Genomic DNA, 18,784 nt, shown 5'->3' with positions numbered 1-18,784 from the left:
CCCTCCAAACAACTAACCCTCAACCAAGCAAAAAATAAAACAGAAAAAATATTTTCAATATAAAATATGTGGTAGGTGAGCCATCTGTACATTCTGACAGTTCATGTGTAACTTTTTTGCTCCTTATGAACCAGATCTGGAAACACTTGAGAACGAAGCATTTTTTAAATCATTAGGGAAAATGAAGGGCAGTGATTCTTTAGACTTACACAGCTGACTAAGTCTATTACACAGCACAGTTCAAAATTTGCAAGGTAGCTTAAATGCTCTCCCTCCACTCCCCCCAAAAAAACAAAATTAGAAATTGTAGCTGTATCAGAATTCTGTTGTCTCCATGCTGATTTGTTCTCCTTAGAGGCGTTGGTAAAATCAGACACAATGCCATACTAACATGGCTAAAATCCACTAAGCTTCCAGAGCGATTGCTGTGAACATATTTTTTTTGGACTCTAACACTCTACTGTATTATGCTACCTAGGCACGTGCTCATAGTTCTTTCCTCACTTTTCTAGCTTCTAAAGTCTTTCAGTACTTGACTTCCCATGCGGTTCACATGGAAATCCTGGCTGTGTCTCTCAAAGTAACAGATTTTGCAGAATCTGCCAACAAGATTAAAGCCAATCTTCTTATTTCTGTCTTGTTGCTGCAAAGTGGTAATCAAAGTAATCAAAGTAATAATAATAACAATGATAATAATAGCAATCCCTTTCTGTAATAAACCATGCCTTACAAGAATAGAATCACTGTTAAATGTGTCTGAATTATGGAAGTGCTGCCGTGAAGTTCTGTGATTTGCATTATGCTTTTGATCATGATCCTGATTCTGTGTCATTGAATAGAATCATAGAATGATTTGAGTTGGAAGGAACCTTAAATAGCATCTAGTTCCACCCCCCTGCCCTGGCCAGGGAAACCTTCAACTAGATCAGGTTGCTGAAAGCCTCATCCTGCATGGCCTTGAACACTTCCAGTAATGGGGCATTTGCAAGTTCTCTGGACAGACTGTTCCAGTGCCTCACAACCCTCACAGTAAAGAACTTCTTCCTAGTATCTAATCTAAATCTACCTGCTTTCAGCTTAAAACCATTCCCCCCTTGTCCTATCACTCCATGTCCTTGTTAAAAGTCCCTCTCCAGATATCTTGTAGTCCCCCTTTAGGTACTGAAAGGCTGCTTTCAGGTCCCTCTAGACCCTTCTCTAGGCTGAACAGTCCCAACTCCCTCAGCCTGTCTTCACAGGAGAGGTGCTCCAGCCCTCTGATCATGGCCTTCCTTTTGAACTCACTCCAACAAGTCCACAACCTTCTTATGTTGGGGACCCCAGAGACACAGTACTGCTGGTGGGGTCTCACAAGAGCTGAGTAGAGAGGGAGAATCACCTTCCTTGACCTGCTGGACATGCTCCTTTTGATGCAACCCAGGATATGTTTGGCTTTCTGGGCTGCAAGCGCATATTGCCATGTTATTTCCAGCTTCTTGTCAATTAAGTCCTTGTACTTGGGGCTGCTCTCAATCCATTTTCTCAGCCAGCCTGTATTTGTGATTGGGATTGCCCAATCCAGATGCAGGACCTTGCACTTGGGCTTGTTGAACTTCATAATATTTGCTCTTCCCCACCTCTCAAGCATGTCAAGGTCCCTCTGAATAGCATCCCTTTCCTCCAGTGTGTCAACCGCACAACACAGACAATTTGTTATCCACCAAGTCCATCCATCAAACCCATGCCTCTCTAATTTAGAGACAAGAATACTGTGCATGACAGTATGCTTTGTACACATCCAAGTAGATGACACCAGTTGCTCATCCCTTACCCACCAGTGCTATAACCTCATTGTAAAAGGTCACCAAATTCATTAGGCACAATTTGCCCATAGTGAAGCCACGTTGGCTGTCAGGAATCACCTCTTTATTGTCCATGTGCCTCATGTTTCCAGGAGGATCTGCTCTATGATCTTGCCAGGCACCAAGGTGAGACTGACTGACATGTAGTTCCCTGGGTCTTCCTTTTTTTCCTTTTTAAAAATGCAGACTATCTTTCCTTTTTACAGTCAGCAGGAACTTCACTGGACTGCCACGACTTCTCCAATATGATGGGTAGTGGTTTAGCCACTTCATCCACCAATTCCCGCAAGACCTGCAGATGCATGTGCATATGAAAGTGTAAGGGAACATTCAATAAAACTGAAACAATCCCCAGCTAAACAGATAGTAACTGAAATTAGTAATATAAATATGATCAATCAGAGCAGTATTTCAGGGTAAAGCAGATGTAGAATTTTTCCCTGAAGTTTTTTTGAGCTGCTTGAAATGAAGAATTCAGGGCTGTCCTGTGAAAACATTTGGGAGTTTGAGGTCAAGTGATTAGATCTTATCTATTATGGTGAGCTGTTAGATGAGAACTTACCTAGGACGTCTAGAGACAAAATCAGTGCTTCATATTATAGCTACAGCAAATTCAAGAAAGCCCTGATGCAACTGTTAGAGCTGTTTCGTAGCTGTTACTGCTAGCTAAGAAAGTTGCTGTGCTTCTCAGCAAATGTAACTTTGGGGGGGGGGGGGGGTTGTCTTTGAATGTGTTCAAGTGTGCCACTGTGCATGCTTTAAAGGAGTTTCTATGCTGTAAGAGTTACCAAGGCCCAGGGGATTGAACTCTAAGTTTCCACCCAAATTGCTCTCCTACAAATACTGTGAAAAAGGAACTTTTAAGCAGCTTTAATGAGAGAACACCACAAGCGAACATTGCATCATAATGCCAGTCTATTCTTCTGTGATTCTGCAATATTTCTTTGAGCTTTGTGTAAGTTGTAAATGTACTCATTTTCTAGATCTTTTGTATTAAGATATTGTAGTACTTCTAAAAGATAACATTACAAATGAACTAAAACTATTTTAATAACTATTTCTGATGGTGTGGGGTTTTTTGCTATGCAGTCAAAAATACATTACTGGGAACTAGTTAGATAAAAACATGCAATTCATCACTTAAAAACCTGCGGATGTTTCAGTCAGTCACAGCATTAAATATCTAAATAATGACTACTGAGTGATGTTTTCACTTTCACGGAACTCAATATGCTGTATGTTAGAGCGGTTTCTGTAAAGTTGCACTTCTTATTTTGGAAAAGCATGCCAATGGTACCATGATGGATATTTTTATTTTTTTATTTTTTTATTTTGTAGCTACTTCTACCAGCAGTATCTGATTTTATTCTTAACAGAATTGAGAGTAGATGACTTCATGAAGTTCACTAAAGTAGAACGAGTTGACTTTTCATGCTAAGAAGCTAGTAGTTTTCTTAGCAATTCTGTTGCAGATTTTCCTGTTTCATAGTGGAAAAATGTATGTTCTTACTGATTATATGACTTGGATCTGTTGAATTTCCCTGCAGTCAGCCTTAAGTACTATTCCAAGTTGCCAAGTTCTTATTTGAAATGAATAGTGAAAGTGGTGTGCTGTAACAATTAAATGAACAGAATGTTAATGCCTAAATATACTACCCAAGACATACCTGTGTTCTAAATAATATATTTTCTCATTAGTAATTAATATTATTTCCAGTCATTAAGATTATTTGCAAGTGTTTGTACTTCCCGCTTGCCTGCATAGAGTCTCAGTTTGTGATTAGTATCAATCTAAATGGAAAAAAAAAAAAAAACAGCATACCTTTTTTTCATACTTTCTTTTGTAATTTTTTTTTTTTTTTTCTGGAGGGAAGGTTGAATTTTGACTGTGTGTAATAAAATAACATATGAATTGTAAAAATTTCTGCTCTATGATGAGCTACATGCTATTGACAAGAGATTTTGCATATAGCCATGATCAAATTCTTGTTCCATATCCAGTAAATATGATATATGCCCTTAGCAGAGGGAGGCTTAGCTGTGCACTGACCTGCCATTGCATGGGGCTCAGTCTTGTTATGGCCCAAGATGGGCATTGCTGGTTTAACCCCTGCACTGGGCCTAGTGACTGCTGCGTCCCCTGCTCCAACTTTGGCTCTGGGAATGTGCCCATTGGGGAGGGGTGACACCCTGCCCCTCAGTCACTGCCTGACAAACCCTTGCCCATTGTGTGCTTGGACTAGGAAGGCTGGATGCCAGGAGAAGGAACAGGGCTGTGACAGGGAAATGTATAAAGGGAAACCCAAGCAAAGCCCAAGATTAAGGAAAGAAGAAAGTATCCACATCATGTTCCTTCAAACAAAGAGAAGAAAAAATTCCCAGTCCATTGCAGTCCTCCTGGCAAAGATGTCATAATGCTAACAAATCTTTCCAACACCCCTCTTTCCACTGCCTTCTGCAGTTTTGAGGAGAAAACTGCAGGGCCATAATTTAAACCCACAGGGATATTTGAAGTATGGGTACACCACCAATGGAAAGGGTTAGATACTGTCAAGGTTTGGGGGGATTGTTGATAAAACCATTTCAACCATTTTAATATCAATGTTTTTCAGTACTGATAATTTTGACTGTCAGACAGTTAAAACATAAATAGGAGTGTTATCAAATTCTAGACTCTATATCTGGTGTGTTCCCTTTCACGTATCACAAGATTATTAATGTTTGAATTTCTGTTATTTTGAATAGAAAGTGTTCTGCTGCTGCTGGTCTTAACATGCTCCATTCTAGAGTTCAAATATCCTAATAACATACAGTGCAAGCTACAGGTGATGTCTGTTTCTTGCATTCACTTTTATATTTTAAACGGGCAGATGAAGTTTGCAGAAGGGATACATGCATATCTGAGATCTCAAACTGATATTTAATTAAAAAAATCTTCAAAGTTTTAGACCAAGTATATTAATCTGTGTTTGTCTTAATAACTGTGGTCTAATCTTGTCTTGTAATGTTCTCTTCACTTTTCCATCCAGAAAGGAAATAAAACCTTGTCTAAACAAAGGAAAAATACTTAAAAACAGTTTACAACCACGCAAATTTTCTGCAGCCTGATCAGCACCAATTTAACATGACTTAATAGAAGGAAAGTGAAATGATTGCTTGAAATAAATCTACTACTGATACAAAATAAAATAGAAATAGAAAATCTACGTCTTTGGTATTAGTCAATATGCTATAATAAATCCTTCTGAAGAGGAAATCAACAAAAACAAGCTCAGCAACCTTATCAGGCCTAGTTTTTCATGCAACGTACTGAGAAAACTTTTGTTACAGTTTGTTGACTCATAACAGACTGAATGAGGCAACACTAAAATGATGTTAAAAGGACCTTATGCTGTTCACAAAATTAATGTCACTGTGAAAAAATGAGTAGTGGTTCTTTGCAGTCAGTTAATAATTTTAAGAGGCAACATATTTCTAGATTTGTAAAATGGTTGATTTAGAACTTGGTGATTGGAGAATATTACATCAAAGTTAATTTGTCAGAGAGGAAAGACAAATTCTGCTGCAAAGTGTCTTCTAAGGAGACTAAAGTATTTATTTACAATGTGATTTTGTACATATGTGTATACAGGAAAAGTGTTTATTATAGAAGACATTTTGAAAGCTGTGGAAATAAATTTATATCTAGTGGAAACTACTACATACTCTATTTTTTTCAAGATGTATCTTCCACATCCTCCAGTAATAAGTTAGGTACCTGAATTTTTCACCTACTGCTCATCCCAGTTTGTCTTTGTTTTAATTATGAGATGCTACTATATTATTTTTCCATACACCAGTTTATCATTTATGCTGCTGATCCCAGACAGCTCAGCTGATGTATTCTTTCTCTTTATTATTTTCTTTTTTTTCTCTTCTGCAAAAAGACAGTTCAGAATGATCAGTTACCATTCTTGATCACTGTCAAGATAGAACTTGTTTAAATATATATTTTCTGTCTGTCCAAGTTAAGATTTTGAAGCTGTAAATAACTACCAGTGTTAACTATTATATTCTATTTTTTTTTTCCACAGCTTCTGTTGATAATTTATAGTTGTTTACTATTGCATGCTTCTTGTAGTTATATCAGTAACTAGATGAATGGTGATTTTAAAAAAAAATGTATGGTACTAGGACATGAAATTCATCTACAAATATAGGTTTTTCACAAGAATTACCATTATTATTCACAATTTCTGTGATACATAGGCACATTTGAAAATATTTTTATTTCTCATTTTCTATGTTTTCTTGGGCTTAATGCTCTTATGCTGAAATTATTTAGTAAATAAGTTTTTTTTTTCCTGTACCTTAAAAATGCTCTTCACTGTCGTTTGTTCTATTTCTGCTCATGTTTAAGTTGAGCAGTATTTTTTTTCCTTAGGCTTTATGCTATACAATCTTTTTATCTATACAAAATTTGTTTCATTACTGCTTATACTTTAATGTCCATTTTATACTTCCATATAATAAATCTATTCATTGATCTTTTGATTAACATCTATGATGACATCTCATGGAATAGTCACAAGTAGTTTTCAGTAGTCTTATCGTAATAGTTAATATCAAAATTGACTTCAACAAGAGAACTAGGTGTTGCTGAGCAATTCTGAAAGGATTTATCTGCTTTTCTCTTGTTTCTGGCTCTTTTCAACTGGATATAAAATTTGCAGTTACCATAGAAGGACCTACACTTTTTTCCCATATCATGTATAAATTAGTATACTGTGCTAATTTCCTATTTTATTTTTTTCCATTTTCATGTACACCTCCAATAACCAATTGTTTTGGTTTTTTTTTTCATGCATTTATTTTTCTTTTCCAGGTAGTACATTTTTACGTGATGAAGCTGAATAGCTGAATAATTTTAAAATAAGCAAATAATTATGTACACCACATAAGACTACAGATGTATAGTACATCAGTCATAGGCAAAATGTAAAAATATGTAGGAAAACTTCAGAGTTGTTTTTTTTTTTAGTAGTAGGATAAAAGCTTCAGGAGAGCTGTCCTGGGTTCAGCAGTAGCAGTCATGTTTCTCCTTCTTGGTAGCTGGTGCAGTGCAGTGTTTTGACTTTCGGCGTGGGTACAGAACTGATAGTGATGTTTTGGTTTAGCCAAGGACTTTGTGAGCCTCATGCTCTGCCAGGGAGGAGGGGAAGCCAGGAGGAAGCAGAGACAGGACACCTGACCCAAACTGACCAAAGAGGTATTCCATACCACAGCACGTCATGCCCAGGAGGTAACTGGGAGTTACCCAGAAGGGCTGGGAGACTGCAGGGTTGGAGGAGGTATCGGTCGGTGCTTGGTCGGGCTGAGGGGGGGGCAAGTTATTGGTCGGCTGGTGGTGAGGTGTTGTATTCTCTTCCCTTGTTATTTCCTTTATCATTATTATCATTGGTGGTAGCAGTAGTGATTTGTGTTATACCTTAGTTACTAAACTGTTCTTATCTCAACCCGTGGGAGTTGCATTCTTTTTGATTCTCCTCTCCGTCCCTCCGAGAGCAGGGGGAGGGCAAGAAAGGGGGGGGAAGTGAGCGAACAAATTACCTGACTGGGTTTAAACCACGACAAGAGCATAGGTAAGAATGTTTGAGTATCTCAGAGATCACACAGAAGTCAGAGGTGTTCGTTGTATGGTCCATTCTTATGTTCAAGTAGCTCAAGTTTTGCAACTGTGAGAGTTTTAAAAAAAGTAAGTAACTTGAAGGACCCACCACTGTTTAAAACTTCCTCCTTTCCTGTGCTGAAATACTTAGCGGATAAAGTCTAGTATCTGATTTTTCACCTTATTAGGTATATTACAGCTTGTAAAAACTCAGTTGTATGTTGAGGGGATGTGTTCCTGAGGGAAGAAATGCAAAAACATTGCAATTTTGTTTTAACAGAAGGCTAAGAATAAATGCCTAGTGGTCAGAAGAGGGAGATTCTAGGTGGGATCTGAAGTTGGTGAGAAAAATCCTTAAAAATGTAATTTCGTGTTTGGATTCACAGTTAGAAAGATGAAAGTCTTGATGGAAGATGTGACAATCTCTAGATTAGGGTGCTAGTGTGGAATTGTGCAAATGAGCTCCAATTAATGAAGTAGGTTGAACATAAGCATTGGAAGAGGCTGTTGAGTTTTTATCAAGGTAAGACACGGACTAATCCTCCCTGTGAATGGATGATTTGAAAGAGCAGAGAATAGTTGTCTCCTTTGTATCTTACTGATACTGTTACTACTCCATACTCATTTACTCATATCTATGGCATTTCTTTGCCTTCCACAGCATTCTTGACATGCAGCGGAGCCCCCAGGTTACTGTTACTATCAATAATCACTCAAAAGTGGGACATGTGAGGTACTTTTCATAGAATCATAGGACCATAGAATCAGAATCATAGAATAGTTTGGGTTGGAAAGGACCTTAAGATCATCTAATTCCAAACCCCCTGCCATGGGCAGGGACACCTCACACTAAACTATGTCACCCAAGGCTCCGTCTAGCCCGGCCTTGAACACTGCCGGGAATGGAGCATTCACAGCTTCCTTGGGCAACCCATTCCAGTGCCTCACCACCCTCACAATAAAGAACTTCTTCCTAATGTCAAATCTAAACTTCCCCTGTTTAAGTTTGAACCCATTACCCTTTGTCCTATCACTACAGTCTCTAATGAAGAGTCCCTCTCCAGCATCCTTATAGGCCCCCTTCAGATACTAGAAGGATTTTCCCTTTGATGTATGAATGCATTGTTTCTAGCATGGTAAGTACAATCTGTAAAGCAGAGCTGCAAGAGGTGTCTTCATCACAGTAACACTTTTGGCAAAGTCAGAGCTATAAAACAATTTACAGGTGAAATTTTAAGTGCTAGTTCTGTGGTATTACAGTCTGTCTTTTACACCAGCTTTGCAGAATGCTTTATTATAATGATTACAATGCAGCAAGATTCTTTTTATTAGAAGTTTTCATACTTTGCACAAGAATTGAAAAAGGAGGCAGGTTTCAAGATAAATGACAGCCACATTGGAAGAGAATGACAGGCTGTCTAGGTTGCAGTCATAAATGATTGCTAGCTTTTTTGTGTCTATAATGTGAGAAATTACAAAGTATGTTTTTCTTTTGGAAGTAATTTAAATGAAAATGTTTATAGAAGAGCTCTGTTCAGTATGTTTTTATTATTTAAAATAGTCTGCTTTATAAATAATCCAGAGTTGTTCATTCCTACTGCTACCTTTCACTGCTGCTGTCTTCTGTCCTCTGCATAGGTCTAATAGATCCACTGAAGGAAATCAACCTGAGATCAAATCATGTTAAAGTTTAAAAAATAATATATTGCTACAAAGATAGTAATAATTAGTTCAGCACTAAAGCAGTAGCAGATTCCAAAATCACCCAATGAAATTTGATTTGACTGTAATCAACCCAGCTTGTCTGAGGTACCTAAAATGGCTGCAGCCTTTCATTCGAAGAGGTTGACATATATTGGCATGTTGATTCTGAAAGACAGATTTAAGGGTTAAAATAATCATAATACTTAATCTACTGAGAAAGGAAAAGTTATAGTTGCTTTAGATGATTAACATCCTGTAATCAAATAGACTCTGCTTTACATTCCTGATCGATTCTTATTTATGCTACATTGAATACATTTTTACCTGAACAACTCAATGAATGAAAACCCACCTTACAATTGGAGAGCTTTAAAAACAGGAATCATTGAAGCATTTCTTTAAGAAAACATTCAGAATTAACAAATTGTGTAAAAATATGCAGTGTCCATTATATAAAGAGATTTTCCCTTTTTATAACTTGAAGAATTAAACTAGATATGACAACATATTTAATAGAGTAAAAGAGAACATGACTGTAAAATGCCATAGAATTGTTTGAAAATTAAATTAACAGGTTATTTCCATTTAAGTGCCCAAACATTTGCTTGGGGCAGGGGGAAGAGTGGTTAATTCAGTAAAATTCTGAACAAACTACTGCTAGTCATACATATTTTTAATGCAAAGAAATGGTTCGTTCTTATGGAGTTTATAGAGAACTAAAATTAGTGAAAACTAACTTTATTCCTAGTATCAGCTGCAAATAGCATGATCCATGTAATGCAGCTTACTCCACAATTTCTAAATCTATATTTTCTTTTTTTGTGTTGTATATATGAGTTTTTGGAATACTAGCTTGAGTCCTGAAATAGTGTTTCCTTAAATAAGTTTTTTTTTCTCAGCCTCAGTTCTCCCACACCTTATTGTTCAGCAAGAACATATCACTGTAGTCTTCCTTTATTTCTGTTCAAGTACTGTGAAATCCTGTACATCAACTTTCAAGGCAGTCTTTGCTTACGACAGTGTTTAATGTCAGAAAGGGTCTTTATTCTTCAGGTGTATCTGAAATACAGGAACCAAAATTCAGGAAGTAATGTTCAGGCAGGGCAAAACATTTGGGAGATAGAGAACTGCAAGTTTGTGTTTAGTTTCTTTAAAAAAAACAGATATTGTGAGATGTAATTGATTCCACCAAGAAAGATTGAATCTGAGGGAAAGAACAGAAATGCCTTGCAATGGTATCTCCATAATCTGCCCTTAATAGGAAAACTTTAGCAGTGTTAAGTCAAAATGGTCTTTTAGTCCTGTCAGCTGACATAGTTCAAACTCAGCTGGTAATTCAGTACCACACAGCTGTTTGTTCACCCCTCACTCCCTCTTCTCCAGACAGGATAGAGAGGAGTATCAAAAGAATGTAAACCCACAGGCTGAGATAAGAACTGTTTAGTAACCTAAGGTAAAGTAAAATATAGAGATAATTGAAAGTGTACCAACAATAAAAATACTGATAAAACCAGGAAATAACAAAAAAAATGAGATGAAAGCTCAGAAAATACAAATGATGCAAAATGCAATTACTCACGACTTGCTGACAGATAAACAGCCCAACCCAACCATCGATCGGTCCGTTCTGGGTAACTTCCCCCAGTTTATATGCTGGGCATGATGTGCTGTGGTATTGATTACCCCTTTGGCTTGTTTGGGTCAGGTGTCCTGTCTCTGCTCCATCCCAGCTTTTTGTGCCCCTCCTCACTGGCAGAGCATGAGAGACTGAAAAGATTGATTTAGAGTAAGTACTAAGCAACAACTAAAACATTGGTGTATTATCAGCATTGTTCTCAGACTAAACTGAAACACAGCACTGCACCAGCTACTAGGAAAAAAAATGACATAACATAAAGTAAGATGAGAAATATCTGACTTAAAAATCTAGAAAACACTAGAACTTTTTTAAAATAATTATGCTTTCATATATATATCACTATCAAAAGCAAATTACTAAATTTGAACTGAGAACCTTTAACTCTTAAAATACAGATTTGCATTTCCTAAGTAACACGTGTGATTTACTAGGAAAGTGACTTTTAAAAAGTAACTCGTATGGGTTTAGTGAGAGTACATAATAAAGCCAGCAGCAGTCTGTGTACATTAATGCTACTCATTTAATTAATATGTCTTCTCACTAATTTAATAATTTTAAATTAGCAGAACTTCTTAGGAGAGCAGATTATTTTAGTGGAAAGCTAATACCCTTTCTAGTCAGTATCATTGGAAAGGTAGGAATGAAAGCATGATTGAGTGAAAATGTAGCTGGTTATGAAAGCAAAGCTTGGAATTATTAATTTGCTGAAAAAAAAACCAAACCAAAACCTCAGGACTATCACATTTTAACACTCTCAGGTTTTGCTAAATGGACCAGGAAGATCAAAATATCTGTAATCATGGAATGACCTTGTTTTTTATGATCATGTGGAATAGAGATGCCCTCACCATTCAGATACAAGAAAAATAATCACTTCCAGAATTGCAAGTAAAGTGAGCTTGAAGTATGTTCTTGTGTAGTACTTTTGGCCTGCCAATGCATTTGAAGCATTCCTTGATAAGAGCAATTAAGAATTTTCTTTCCTAATGCTGACTTACAAGAATTGCCTTTTTGATAGTTTGATCTTCTATAATGGGCAGATGAACTTGTCTTCTGTCATCTTGAATGTAGTTTTTGGTAATATATTAACAAAACACCTGTTTCTGAAAGTTTTTAAGTTCTTATATCTAGTGATATAAGACACCAGTGATGCAGAGAGTGTGATGCTAAATGAGAACATCCAAGGAGCACAATTGATCAGAGCTGTTTGCCGAATGCTTGCATGATACGGGGGATTTAACAAGGATAAACAGGTTTCAGAACTGCCTTCTAATTTGTACCAATGGATAGTTTAGCATAGTGCAACTACCACTGTGCCAAGATCTGATCAAATACAGAATCACATGGCAGCCCCCTGGGCTCATTTTCCTGGGAGTACTTGCCAAGTCCAATCCCCTGTCATGCACTTTCCACTAGAGCTTGACCTCTAGGGCTGCTGGGGCTAAGGCCACATGCGTCAGCACAGAATCTTAGATGTTTTATTTTACACTGTTAATCTTTACTAGGTAAAAACATTTCCCACGATCTTAAAGCAGTTCTACGTGTAGCATGTTAATAGATTTGTTGCAAACATCTGATTTTTATCTTTGGCTATATATTCGCACATGGACTAGACAAAGATTATGGTATCTCTGTAATTCTTGCTATGAATTCCTTTAAAAAGATGTCAGTAGTCAGGTGGATAGCAATGATAAAAGGCTATAGGAACTTTTCATTTACTATAAACATGTGTGTATAAAGCACATGGTTTTGAATTGAGACTTCAGTACTTAAGTGCTTCATTTTTGTTGTGAAATGGAGAGCTAGAGGAACTAGTGTAACTTCTGGCTTCTGGACACTTTGTCTGCTCCAGAGGAGGACCTGTCATCTTCAGCATTGTTTTTATCTCCTCCACACCTCCCCTGGCCCACACACCTGAAAAAATCAGGAGAATGTTCTTGCATTATATGTAGTCTACTGTTTTTTCCTTTTTTTTGGGGGGGGGGACTTACCCATAGCTACATTTCTCCATCGTAGTTTTTGTGAAACTATATTTTGGGTTTGTGCTGAAAACAATTGATAACACATCATTGTTGTAGGTACTTCTGAGCAGTGCTCCTACATTGTCAAGTCCTTTTCTGCTTCTCACACTGCCCCACAAAAAGTAGGCTGAGGGTGCTCTGGTAGCTGGGAGGGACATAGAGAGGACAGTTGACCTCAACTGTCCAAAGGGACTTCCTGTTCCATATGGTAGTGTGCTCATCAATGAAAGCTGTGGGGAAGAAAAAGGAAGGGAAGGTACTTTATGTGTGATGGAGCCCTGCATTCCTGGGGATGGCTGAATACCTGCCTACTGGTAGGAAGCAGTGAATGAATTCCTTGTTTTGCTTTGCGTGTGTGGCCTTTGCTTTATCTATTAAACTCTCTTTATCTCAACCTACCAGTTTTCTCACTTTTAGCCTTTTGTTCCTCTCACCCATCCCATGGTGGGGTGGAAAAAAGCAGCTGTGTGGTGCTTAGCTGCCTATGAGGCAGTGGGCAGTAGCTGCCTGCAGAGAGACCTATGAACGTGTTGGTTGTCAATTAGTATTTTCTAAAGTACTTTGAGATGTTTAGGTGGAAGATGAGTGGCGCTTATTTGTAGGAAAATTACAAGAAGAAAAGTGCATCACCGTATTTCTCATAATGAATGTCTTAAAAAAGATTTCAAAGAATTTTGTGTATTGCATTTTCATTTTATTTTGGTAAAATAAGTTTTAACCATTAGATCACCACCAAAACACACATAATTTTAATTCTCTATTTCTCTTATTGGAAACCTGCACTTTTCATCTTTCTAATAACTGTGTAAAGAAGCACCAGCTACTAGGAACAAAAATAACTGTTACAGCTGAAACCAGGATGCTCTTGAAATTTCAGATTCTCCATTTAACTATCTTGCTTGCAAGCTGACCATCAAAGCTTTCTTGCCTTGCCAAATTACAGATGTTATCATTGTAATGTATTGCAGTATAACCATTATTTTTGGCATTTGCAACTATAGGTAATTCTAGTGGGATATTCTTTATTGATGAATATAGTGAACTATGTAAACAATAAATAAACTGGTTTGAATTTAGATTTTAAAACTTATTCATATCTTCTTTTTTTTTGCACAGGTGATAGATGTGAAGTAGATATAGATGAATGTATGTCTACTCCTTGCCTCAACCATGGAAGTTGCATTGATGATATCAGTTTTTATAAGTGCCACTGTAGAAGAGGTTTCATTGGAACAAACTGCGAGATCAATGTTAATGAATGTTTGCCAGATCCTTGTCTTCATGGAAGGTGGCTATCTTTATTTAACTGTTACCATCTCCAAGATAATGTACCTAACTAGCAATATTTAAAATTTAGTGATATGGGAAGGCTGATATATATACTCTTAATTATGTTCTTCTAGAAAATAAGAGTACTAGCAACTTAAAGATGATAGATGTTGCTTGCTTAAACTAATGTAATACACTGTTTTATTATCTCAGTTTCTCTTTCATTTTTATTCATTAGCGTAAACCAATTAGTTAGAGTTTAATATACGTAAAAACAAAGCTGTTACATGCCAAGAGACTGAAATGGGAAGACATCTTTGAATATGGCAATCAGAATCCTTATAAAACTCAGCACTCATAACATATGCATTTAACCCCCATTATTAAAACTTAGTGCTATGGATTTCAGTACGTTACCTGGAGTAATACTCACCTGGAGTATTGTGTGTAGTTCTGGTGTCCTCAACATAAAAAGGACATGGAACTGTTGGAACAAGTCCAGAGAAGGGCCACGAGGATGATCAGGGGATTGGAGCACCTCCCGTATGAAGACAGGCTGAGGAAGAGAAGGCTGTTCAGCCTGGAGAAGAGAAGGCTGCGTGGAGACCTCCTAGCAGCCTTCCAGTATCTGAAGGGGGCCTATAGGGATGCTGGAGAGGGACTCTTCATTACAGACTGTAGTGATAGGACAAGTGGTAACGGGTTAAAACTTAAACAGGGGAAGTTTAGGTTGGATATAAGGAGGAAATTCTTTCCTGTTAGGGTGGTGAGGCACTGGAATGGGTTGCCCAGGAAGGTTGTGAATGCTTCATCCCTAGCAGTGTTCAAGACCAGGCTGGACGAAGCCTTGGGTGACATGGTTTAGTGTGAGGTGTCCCTGCCCATGGCAGGGGGGGTGGAACTAGATGATCTTAAGTTCCTTTCCAACCCTAACTATTCTATGATTCTATGATACATCAGACCATTTTTTGAAAATATATGGAATGATACTACTAATGCTGAATCTAGAATTACATAGCTTCATCTGAATAACACTATTTTATATTTCAGATGTATAGATCTCATTGATGGATATCAATGCTCTTGTGAATCAGGATGGACCAGCTCAAGATGTGAGATAAATATTAATGTATGTCTTCAAATTTTATTTTAGTCTTAGGGGAAAGGGTAATATGCTGCTTGAAACTCATTTTTTCATTTAAGTAACTTCTGAACCCGTCAGTTTATTGAAAATGCATGACAAATCCAATTGTTTCAAATCATCTGAAAAGTTCATTATTTATTACTTACATGAAATGCTTTAGAAAAAACAGTTGAGAAAATGTTTAAAAGTGGAGTGTGAGTGAGAAATGTGAAAAGCCACAGCAAAATAAGCCAGCATTACCTGAAAATCATTCATCCCTCATGAATGACATAACTACCTAATTTACATTGCAAGCACCATTTGCTGTAGCTTAATTGTATGTTTGAATAGTAAAACTCAAGGTGCAATGTACTGCAGTGAAAGTAGGCATGACTAGTGTTTAAATTTTCAAAATCCAAGTAACTGTAGAATTCTATGACACAGAATGGTAGCATACAAGATACACTTCCCACTTCCTCCTCTTAAATTTAGGAATATTTTTGCTTTATCATGGTGAATGGCAATGTATAAGAAGGCATCTGTATATGTGAGTCTGTGCCATGAAGATTCCTGTGGTCAGCAAACCAAATTGTAGAAGATGACATCTGGTATAGCAAGGAACAGCCTTTACAATGTTGGCCACACTTTGGGGGAAGTATTGAATTTGTTTGGACTTTTTCAGATTTTGTGCCAAAAAGTTTAATAAGATCTTGGGATATGTTCCTTTCAAATGTATTTGCTTTCATGAGAAAATCTGGCTTGAGATCTGCCTCCCTTTGTGCTATCTGGCTTCAACTATTGTGCTTCTGAATTGTCAAAAGCACATTCCAAAATGTTATCTAAACTTCTTTTTAACTTATGTATGTATGTAAGAACCTTTCATGATTTTTATATATAGTCAAAAGTATTAAAAATGCTTCAGAGCTATAACTTTTCTTTTGAAAATGTATTACAGTCTCGCACAAGGAGTAAACCTAGCTGGAATATTATCTTCCAACTACCTTTACAGAAAGAAAATGTCAGAAAATAAGTAATTCAGCTCAAAAGTGTGCGCATCATGATATGATACTGCGAATTTGTATGATTATCAGCTGTTGCCAATGCTAATACAAAATACTTTTGAGTAATATTTTGTCTAGCAACATCCATCATTTACACTTTACTCCATTTTAAGAGAATGAAAGATTAAATGATCTGTAGACAACTGCATAAAATCATACTCAAAAGATAACCATATTTCATGCTGAAGTGTTTGAAAATGCACAGATTAGAAACTCGTAGAAAGAAACAGTATACATATATATTTGACATATAACTCTGTCAGACTTTGCTGTCCTGCAGGGGGCTAATGAGGAAACGCACTCGAGCCAGAAACAGCCAGCTGATGCCCTGGTAAAGTGTTCAAGACCAGGTTGGACGAGGCCTTGGGTGATATGATTTAGCGTAAGGTGTCCCTGCCCACAGCAGGGGGGTTGGAACTAGATGATCTTAAGGTCCTTTCCAACCCTAACGATTCTATGATTCTATGATTCTATGGCTATATTTTTTGATACTCATGTTATTTGCATGCAGTGCAATTCCCAGATTAGGCTGTAATGCAGGTGTCATACTTTTAAAGGCTCTAACACTGCATTCATCCTGCTCAGTCAGATATCATGCCTATGTAAGTCTTACAGTGATTAACAGGGCTGTCTGACTGTGTACGTGTGTGCACATCTGAATAATCACAGTAGGCTCATGCTCTATAATTGTTTTGCTCTAGAATAATATCAGCAAGTCCCACTGTTTAAAAGAATAATCAGGAATCAATCCAGGTAAATGTACTTCAATATCTTCTTCCCTTGAAGATAAATATCTTTGTATTAAGGGTGTTGTGGTTTAAACGAAGTCAGCCACACAGTTTCTACTAGCCCCCTCTTTTTCTTTCTTTCCCCTTCCTCCACGCCTCCTCCCCATTGCTCCCGGAGGGATGGGGAGGAGAATCAAAAGAATGTAACTCCCACGGGGTGAGATAAGAACAGTCCAGTAACTAAGGTATAACACAAATCACTACTGCTACCACCAATAATAATAATGGTAAGAGAAATAACAAGGGAAGAGAATACAATACCACCTACCGAAACAAGACCGACCAAGAAGAAAGTGCCCTTCCAGGTAACTCCCAGTTACCCCCCGGGCATGACGTGCTGTGGTATGGAATACCTCTCTGGCTAGTTTGGGTCAGGTGTCCCATCTCTGCTTCCTCCCAGCTTCCCCTCCTCCCTGGCAGAGCATGAGACTCACAAAGTCCTATGGCCAGTCTAAACATTTGAACAGTAACTGAAAATATCGGTGTTATCAGCTCTGTTCCCAGGCCGAAAGTCAAAACACAGTGCTGCACCAGCTATTAAGAAAGAGAAAAAATGACTGCTACTGCTAAACCCAGGACAGTATCCACCCCTTATTCCACACCATTCATGTCAATCTCAGATCCCCTCAATATCCCATCACTCTTACGTATATACATCCACATACACACACAGAGAGAAAAAGATCATTTCTTAGTGCATGGACCAATCCCTATAATGCTGCTGAGTCCATTCGGCCCATGATGTCAGGTTCCATCTCTTGTAACAATCTTTCAGGGCAGGAAAGGCTGTGTGCAGTGTTGGATCGTTGCCTGCTGATGCTGATCGTTCCTTTACTGCAGAACTCGTCTGGTTCTATCAAAGTTCATTCTCTGTTGGGATAATGGTTGGAGGGAAGTCCGGGCCAGTCGCTGGTGACCTGAAGACATCTAGTTGATGGGCTATGAAAGTATTACACAGCAGGCAACAGCATACAATTAAGTTCATTGGCTGTTTTCCCCTAAAATCAAATCCCCTTGAGGTATACATCGATCTTCCCCATCTTCCCACATTACCCACCAAGTATATCCAGGTCCCTGAGCAAAAGCAATCCCATGAGTGGGTTTGCCTTTACCTGAAGCAGGAATAACCCAGACTGTCTTCCCCAGCAAATGCTTTATGTGCACCACAGGAATTTTGTCCCCCTCTACAATATGTAAAAGTTCTGACTGGGCTGGGCCAGCCCTGTTGGCAGATCCTCTGGTGTTGACCAACCAGGTGGCCTTTGGTAAGTGTGTATCCCAATGCTTGAAAGTTCCCCCACCCATTGCTCTCAGTGTAGTTTTTAACAGCCCATTGTACCGTTCGATTTTCCCAGAGGCTGGTGCATGGTAGGGGATGTGATATACCCACTCAATGCCATGCTCTTTGGCCCAAATATCTATAAGGTTATTCCGGAAATGAGTCCCATTGTCTGACTCAATTCTCTCTGGGGTGCCGTGCTGCCACAAAATCTGTTTCTCAAGGCCCAGGATAGTGTTCTGGGCAATGGCATGGGGCACAGCGTATGTTTCCAGCCACCCGGTGGTTGCTTCCACCATGGTAAGCACATGGTGCTTGCCTTGGCGGGTTGGTGGGAGTATGATATAATCAGTCTGCCAGGCCTCCCCCAGCTGGATGGCTTTCACCTCAGCAAACTGACTCAATTCGCCCT

The 18,784-nt window shown here is 38.1% G+C and overlaps 1 protein-coding gene across 1 annotated transcript in view; it reads left to right on the top strand.

Annotated features, from left to right (window-relative positions):
• Positions 1-18,784, top strand: part of LOC134158324 (protein eyes shut homolog) — a gene marked incomplete at its 3' end in the record, with an annotated part of 365,244 nt that overhangs the window by 331,402 nt on the left and 15,058 nt on the right. Inside the window, exons 26-27 of the mRNA XM_062608120.1 lie at positions 13,969-14,140; positions 15,172-15,250. Of these exons, the coding sequence (XP_062464104.1) occupies positions 13,969-14,140; positions 15,172-15,250 (251 nt within the window). The remainder of the gene's footprint in view (positions 1-13,968; positions 14,141-15,171; positions 15,251-18,784) is intronic.

Source organism: Pezoporus occidentalis, unplaced genomic scaffold (assembly GCF_034315485.1).
Source record: "Pezoporus occidentalis ecotype Australia unplaced genomic scaffold, CSIRO_AGI_Poc_V1 ctg13, whole genome shotgun sequence".
In the NCBI taxonomy this organism is placed as follows: Eukaryota; Metazoa; Chordata; class Aves; order Psittaciformes; family Psittacidae; genus Pezoporus; species Pezoporus occidentalis.
This window is presented reverse-complemented; position numbering and strand designations above follow the sequence as displayed.